At 40.8% G+C, this 8,292-nt stretch overlaps 1 protein-coding gene across 1 annotated transcript in view; it reads right to left on the reverse strand.

Moving 5' to 3' along the window:
• Nucleotides 1-2,632: 2,632 nt before the first annotated feature.
• The window catches only part of TERF2IP (TERF2 interacting protein), a 7,398-nt gene continuing 1,738 nt past the window's right edge, over nucleotides 2,633-8,292 (reverse strand). Inside the window, exons 2-3 of the mRNA XM_007462920.1 lie at nucleotides 4,657-4,781; nucleotides 2,633-3,336 (exon numbers count right to left, since the gene is read on the reverse strand). Of these exons, the coding sequence (XP_007462982.1) occupies nucleotides 2,938-3,336; nucleotides 4,657-4,781 (524 nt within the window). The 3' untranslated portion in view covers nucleotides 2,633-2,937. The remainder of the gene's footprint in view (nucleotides 3,337-4,656; nucleotides 4,782-8,292) is intronic.

Consider the following 8,292-nt stretch of genomic DNA (forward strand, 5'->3'; position numbering starts at 1 on the left):
ACGTGTCACAATTCTGGCCAGTGAGATGTCTATGAGGGGCTTCTGAGAAAGGCTGCCCACCAATAAAGGAGACACTTAGGAGGAAACCCTCCCTCTTCAGCTGTTGGAGCTGTAGCTGCCACCTTTCAACCACAAGGGGAGCAGCTGACAGGACACGTTAAGGATGGCAGAGCAGAAGACTAGAACCTTAAAGCCACCCAACCTCAGGGCTTCTTGTTATATATACAAAATATAAATCCCCTTATTTATTAAAGTCCTTCAGAGTTAGGTTTTCTGTTACGTTCAATGAAATACACCTTATTGCTATAGCCAGGTAGGCATATGATTCAGCCAAAAGCATTAGTCCAAAAGCAAGAGAGGATCAGAACAATTCAAACAGCAGCTTCAACTTTTAAAACTCAGCTGCACCCACTTAAATGGAATAGGGAACAGAGGAAAATAATGAATAGCCTCACTGCTGCAGAGAAAGAGAAGACAGAATGTTTCTGCCACTAATGAAGTTATGGAGGTTATTTAAGGTCTAGAAAAATTTCAAAAGCTGGAGTAAGGAGGAGCCAAAGGGGAATAGTGAGGAAGGCCTGGAACTCAAGAGCTAAAATGAGTAAGAAATAACATATCCCACATCATAAGCAAAAAAGAAAAGCCAAACTCACGAAGTCAAGGAAAGAAAACCCAAAGAACAAGAATCTGGCAGCACAAAGCAGAAGTATCTCAATTCAAGACTTGAACTGCTGGTCTCTGAAGTAGATACAGCCATAGCTCAATGCCATTAACCATTAAGATCCAACTCATTTTCCTTGCTTAGTTTTGTGCTCCCCAAAATATTTCTGATAATTTGCTTCCCCACATATATCCCAGCCCAAGAGATGAAATGACCAGAGAAATTACAAAAACAGATATTTGAAAATTACTGGTTTATAATGAGCACTAGAAGTTGGTGTGTGTTTTTATTTAAACATGTCTTCTGGGAGTCCGGGTATAATAAATCAGACCCTTTTGCACATGACTGACAAAACTGGAATTTCTAGCTCTGTAAAGCCAATAGGCTGTGGTAACTTTATTGAGATACAGACATGCTAGATGACATTTCCATTTCATATCTAAAGCAATGATTTTCAACCACCCTCGGGTCACATCACAATGGAGGAGAACCCATTTTAAACAAACATCCACCACCCAACCCCTCCCAAGTCCCATTTAAGAATCACTAATGTAGGGACTTCCCTGGTGGTCCAGAGGTTAAGACTCCATGCTTCCACTGCAGGGGGCGCGGGTTCGATCCCTGGTCAAGGAACTAAGATCCCGCATGCCGTGCAGCACAGCCAAAAAAAAAAGAATCACTACTGTAGTGAGCTACGTTTACTGCTGGGTGTGTGTTGTATCCTTGAACATTCTAAGGAGGAGGAAAAGGTTAAATGCTTTGCTTTAGGCTGGGTTCTCCCAGAAGCAGACTCTAAGGAAAAAATGTGAATTTAACTGATGATTCCAGGATGCACTAGTAGGGAAGTGGGTTATGTAAAATAAGAGGAGGTCTATGCAGGTGCATTCATACCACTGTGGGCAACTATGCTTTCTTCTACTGGCGGCCTCGGAGGGTATGGAAACCATTGCTCCACTAGAGGGGTAACTCAAATATTCAGCTGTCATTTCTCTGGTGAGCAAGGAAGCTGGGTATGCATCCTCTGATTCCTATTCAACATTAGCTGAAAGCTGCTCGCAGGGGCATTAACTCCACAGCACTTCAAGCAGAGAGGGAGCCTCAGGAAGGTGCTTGCAGTAGGACTCCTGTTGGTGGCAAGTGCTGGAATGGTGAGTGCTCAGGCATTTGGGACAGGCACTGACACCTTCTGTTACACACCAGACGGTTCCTTATTGGCTTCTCTTCCCTTTTGACTCTCAGCAGTTCACCTTGTTATGCCATCTTTCACAGTCCCTGACACAGATCTTCTCTTTGCTCCACCCAGAAGAAACAGTTTCTTTCTAATAACCCATTAGTCTTAAATGGAACTCTTTATTGGTTCTAATTACTAAGAGCCAAAAATGTTAGTTCCTTTATGGTTTTTATACCTAAAAGGTTTTGTGAATACAATCAAAGAAAACACTTTGTGGAGACTCAAATACAAAGTTCTATTTATTTTCAATAATGAAATCAACACAACAAAGAGGAATTAATCCTCTAATTTTTAAATCTAACACTATTCTTGGCACAAAACTATCCTCAATAAATAAAAACACATTACTAGTAACCAAGTAAGACTCTTCCCAAGACTCTCTAAATTTTTGTGTTTTAAACAAAATTGGATGGTAGATAAAGAAACACATGCTAGAGACTTAACTGACACAGACTTGAAGAAAAGAACAGCCAACAAACAGGCTCCCCACATATAAGTTGGCAAAAGGAATATGGGGTTTTCAAAGCAGCCCAAAAATCAGAGATCACTGGGGGATGCAAGGGTTTGGGACAGTCCACGTTCAAAGGCCTTGTAATTAAATCTTTCCACATTCCTAGATTCTTAATTTGGAATCTATCATAATCTGGAGAAGCTTCTGCCAAAGGATAGGAGGCTCTTTATTTATGCTTTCTGAAAAGACCCATCTAATTTTCAGCCTTTGACTTTGTCACTAGCTCCTCTCACCAAGACAGCAGGGATTCCATTCCAGAAAGCAGTTATTACTATGTAAACCAACCTCTCTGTTTTTGATTTTCCTTTTACAAACACATTGATACTGCCAGGAACAGCTCTAAATATATCCAATTTCTTTTATTTTCATCCTCCAACTTTGCCTGGCTACAAAATCTAGGACTCACAGAGCAACAATAGCATTGGTCAAAAGATGAGTGTCAGTTCCAATGTAAAAATCTCTGAAGTTCAATAGTCACAAAAAAAATTTTTAATGCCTTATCTGCCAAACCTTTTTTTTTCATTATCTTGCCAATTATTTCTTTCGGAATTCAATCCTCCGAGCTACATTCTGAGCACCAAATTTTTTGACCAGTGCATCTCGGGTACCCTCATCATCTTTTTGCAAATCTAAGTCATCCTGTCGGGACCAAATGGGATACCCATCAGCCCTCTGACCAGACTCTAAAAAGGAGGAAGTAGCCTCCAGCTCACCACTATTTTTTAGGAAGGCCTGTGTAACTGTCGACAGATCCAAGTTAAACTTTTCCATTAACTGCCGGATGATCTTAATGGCAGCTCCCACCTCTGGTGCAGAAACTTTTTCTTCTTCTTCTTCTTCCTCATCAGGCTGTGTTTCTGAGTCTTCCTCAGGTGTGGGTGGATCATCATCACACATTGTTATATGTATTTCAAAATCAGGGCTCTCATCCACCTAGAGAAAGTGATGAATATGACCAGTTCCTAATTACCAAGTCATGAATACTTACTCTTAAAATATCTGGTCTCTCCCAGCTACCACTTCCTTGCCCTTTTCACCCCAATCACACTGGACTTCCTTCAGTTCCTCTTATGTGCTATGTTCCTTCTTACATTTACTCATGTTGAATGTGTGCATATGTGTATGTGTGTGTATATATATATGTATGTATATGATAGGGTAAGGAGAAGTGTGAGTGTGGATGGGGGTATATATGTGTGTGTGTGTGTGCATGCATGTGTACATATGTACGTACGTGTATGTATATGGTATTCCAACAGAACATTAGAAGCTACAATGAATGTGAAAAATAAATGTTATGTGCATACACATATATGTATACACATGTATGCACTAGATTATTTGTTAAAAATTTGACTTCACTCTCAGATTGTAAGCTCCATAGGGCAGGAAATGTTATGTTTTGCTCATCACGACATCCCCAGTGCCTACCACTGCCTTCACATGGTAAGTACTCAAAAAACATTGCTGTATGAATATATTAGGGTCTCCACACTACACTACATTTAGGCACGTTACAAAGCGTGTTATGTGAGAGGAGACCTATGTAGGCCATGTTTGAGAGTTGTTGAGAGTATCTGAAGGTTTACAGAAAATGAACCAACTTTAAATTAAATGAACTTCAAATTATTTTCCTGTTTTAGACTGACACATAACCATTTTTCTTAGTGTTACTAAGAAAAGTTAATTAACAAGATCCTTTTTCTTAGAGAAGATATGCACATATAATTTGGATTTTTTAATTACTCATTATTTTATGGTTGCCCTTCTCTATAACTATGATTAAATATGGGATTCCAACAAAGTTTTAGAACTTAACTGAATATGGAAGAGCTAAAAGATTCTAAAAAAGCTCTAAGTATACAAAGAGCTAAAATTGCTTGATAAAAAATTAACCTCTTTAAAAAATTACTTTTACCTGAGAAGAATAAAAACATTTTAAAAAGATAAATCTGCAATCTTAACTGAGAAAAACTTACAGATGAAAGTACTCAAAGTAAGATGCTTTATACTGCTTAAAAATAATTCTCCCCCATCTTTCTCCCTCCCCTCCTCCTTAAATCATCCTACCAAAAACTAAAAGTACATGCCCAGAACCTTGATCAGTCTCACCTTCCATTTTCCTCCTTCATCTTGAACTTCTCTCTTACCTTTCTGGGCCTCGGGTGTATAAAAAGAACAGACGGGAAGACCAATTTCAAAGGAGGAGAATGGACGTAGGAAAAAAACATGAGTTAAATCTAGTTAACATACCACAATCTCCTCAAACTCCCGGGTGGCTTCTACAAGCATCTTCTTGACTGCTTCTTCATTCTCCTTGATCTCTTCCTTTTCAAACTCTTCTTCAGGCAAGTCTGGAGTTCTCTTATTCTGTGGTTCTATTAAACAGAACAGCACCAGATTAGAATTAGCCCTTTTTACAGAAACCAAAAATATAGTAAATGCTCTGTGAGCTCTGGGCCAGAAGTGAGCCTGCACTTTTTTCCTATTAGAAAATATCTGTTTTTGATCAGAAGGGTAAGAAAAACATGACATGCATGTTCAATAATTTCTACTCTTGCTTCTGAAAAGTTGTACAATAAAAATGGTGATAATTTTCCTAGGTTCTGATACGTAAAGTAAAAATACTCTTCAAGCTTAATTCATTTTTCGCTTTGTATTTATAGATCTTGCAAATTAACAAAACTGTGCCATAAATTGGGTTCTCTGGGAAGTAGGTTCTGAGACGGAGATTAACATGTAAGGTGTTGATTAGGGAGTGCTCACTGGGCAGAAAGAAGCTGAGAGCTGTGAGTTCCAACAAGGCCGCAACTGAAACCATGTAGAAGTCTGGAGCTAGGAAGGCCCTACAGAGTTGACCAAGTTGGGGCAAGGGAGCCAAGATGTTATTTTAACCCCACATAGATTAGTCATTGGATGCTAGCCTAGAATGACAGAACCTTGGGTAAGGCAGTTCTCCCAGGGGAACATAGATGTGGGGGGTCTACCACAATCCACCACATACCATCTACAGAAAAGAGAGCCTCCTAAAGGTAAACATCCTCCTATTTCCCTTTTACTCTTTGTTCTCTGAGGACTTAACTCCGCTATTTTCCACTTAACAAAGACTGACTGGGCTTCCCTGGTGGCGCAGTGGTTGAGAGTCCGCCTGCCAATGCAGGGGACGCGGGTTTGTGCCCCGGTCCGCGAAGATCCCACATGCCACGGAGCGGCTGGGCCTGTGAGCCATGGCCGCTGAGCCTGCGTGTCCGAAGCCTGTGCTCCGCAATGGGAGAGGCCACAACAGTGAGAGGCCCGCGTACGGCATAAAAAAAAAAAAAGACTGACTACTAAGGGGCAACACTAGAGAGTTTCTTTGTGATGGAATTGTTCTGTATCCTGATTTTGGTGGTTACATCACCATCTGTACATGTGTTAAAACACCTAACTGGAAAACTGTATGGCAGTTTCTTAAAATATTAAACATATAATTACCATATGATCCAGCAATTCCACTTCTGAGAATACACCAAAAAAAAAAAAAAAGCAGGGTCTCAAACAGGTATTAGTAACCCATACCACAGCAGCATTATTCACAATATCCAAGATGTGGAAACACTAGGAACAAAATTCTCACACATATTGCAACATAGGTTGGTGTTTAATGAGTACAAATTTCAGTTTTGGAAGACGAAAATGTTCTAGAAATGAATGGTGGTGATGACTGCATCACAATGTGAACATACTTAGTGCTACTGAACTGAACACTTAAAAACAGCTAAAATGGTATATTTTATCTAATGTATATTCTACCACAATAAAAAAAATTAAAATACATAACTGTACACCAAAATAAGTCAATTTTATTTTACATAAAATTTTAAAAAGAAGCCTTATATTTTAGAGATACATGCTGAAACAGATAAAATGGGATAATGCCCGGCACTGGCTTCAAAATAATCCCAGAAGTCAGAATGAAAGGTGTAGATGTAAAAACTGGCCACAAACTATAATCAGGTGAAGTTGGGTGATGGGTACGTGCATTATACTATTCTCTTTCTACTTCTGTAAATGTTTGAAATTTTCCATGATAAAAAGTGTAAACAAATTATGGCTCACATAATGAAACACAATGCAATGAACAAGAAAGGAATGAAGCAAACAATGAGCAGACACACAAAAGCTTCAAGATCTATTAAGTTAAAAAAAGAAAGCAAACTGCAGAACAAACTTCTGTCTAGTGTGCTAGTGTTACTATGAGCAAAAAGGACACAAACAGGGGAGAACAACAGTGGTTGCCTCTGGGAGAGGAAGCGGGGGAAGGGGTATGGAGCAGTTAGACTCACTTTTCACTATGTACTCTTTTACACTTGGAGTATACCTGAGGATAAATTCCTAGAGTCAATATTACCATGTTTAAGGGAACATGTTTTTTTTTGTTGTTTTTTTTGTTTTGCGGTACGGGGGCCTCTCACTGCTGCGGCCTCTCCCGTTGCGGAACACAGGCTCCAGACGCGCAGACTCAGCGGCCATGGCTCACGGGCCCAGCCGCTCCGTGGCATGTGGGATCCTCCTGGACCGGGGCACAAACCCGCGTCCCCTGAATCGGCAGGCGGACTCTCAACCACTGCGCCACCAGGGAAGCCCAGTCTAATTTATTTTTATTCAGTAACAATATTTCTGCATTTGTTTATCTGCCATTTATCTATTTCCTTTTCTGGAAACTTCCTGTTCCATTTCCTTTGCTCATTTTTCTACTAGTTTTTCTTTTACTTACTAACTTCTGCAAGCTCTTTGGACATTAAGGAAACTCACTCTGTTGCAACGTATTGGAAATATTTTTCCAGTTTGCCCTCTGACTTTATCATGAGAAGCTTTAAATTTTAAGTAATCAAATAAATAAAGTTTTTTCTTCGTCTTCCTGGTTTCAGAACTATCAACATGTAACTATTAAAAGGGATACTCGGGGACTTCCCTACTGGCGCAGTGGTTAAGAATCCGCCTGCCAATGCAGCGGACACGGGTTCAAGCCCTGGTCGGGGAACATCCTACTTGTCTCAGCAATAAGAAGCCCATGCACAGCAATGGAAAGTAGCCCCCGCTCTCCACAACTAGAAAAAGCCCGCGTGCAGCAACAAAGACCCTACGCAGCCAAAAATAAATAACAAAATAAAATAAATTAATTTAAAATAAATAAATAAAATCTTCAAATAAAAAGGATATTCGGGAATTCCCTGGCGGTCCAGCGGTTAAGACTCTGCTTTCACTGCCATGGGCCTGGGTTTGACCCCTGGTTGGGGAACCCTGCAAGCCGCGGCCAAAAAAAAGAACACAAAAAACAAAAAAGAATACTCATCCACATTTTCTCCTGGTCATTTTATGATTTTAATTTTTACATTTAAATGCCTGAATATCAAAACACTGAGTAGGGTGAATCCAGCTTAATTTTGTCCCAAGTTCCAATTGGTCTACCAGCCATCTCCACACCACTGATTTAAAATCAGGGCCCTGGGCTTCCCTGGTGGCGCAGTGGTTGAGAGTCCGCCTGCCGATGCAGGGGACACGGGTTCGTGCCCTGGTCCGGGAAGATCCCACATGCCGCGGAGCGGCTGGGCCCGTGAGCCATGGCCGCTAAGCCTGCGCGTCCGGAGCCTGTGCTCCGCAACGGGAGAGGCCACAACGGTGAGAGGCCCGCGTACCGCAAAATAAATAAATAAATAAAAATAAATAAATAAAATCAGGGCCCTACATGATCTCCTTCACCCGTACACACAGCCCAGTCTCTCCAAGAATTCTTCCTCTTGCTTCCTCCGTCCCAGCCACACAGGTCTCTGTTGCTCCAAGAACACACCAGCTATACTCCACCTCAGGGCGTTTGGACTTAATACTCCCTAAGCCTGAAACACTCTT

Source organism: Lipotes vexillifer, unplaced genomic scaffold, assembly GCF_000442215.2.
Source record: "Lipotes vexillifer unplaced genomic scaffold, Lipotes_vexillifer_v1.1 scaffold70, whole genome shotgun sequence".
Taxonomy (NCBI): domain Eukaryota; kingdom Metazoa; phylum Chordata; class Mammalia; order Artiodactyla; family Lipotidae; genus Lipotes; species Lipotes vexillifer.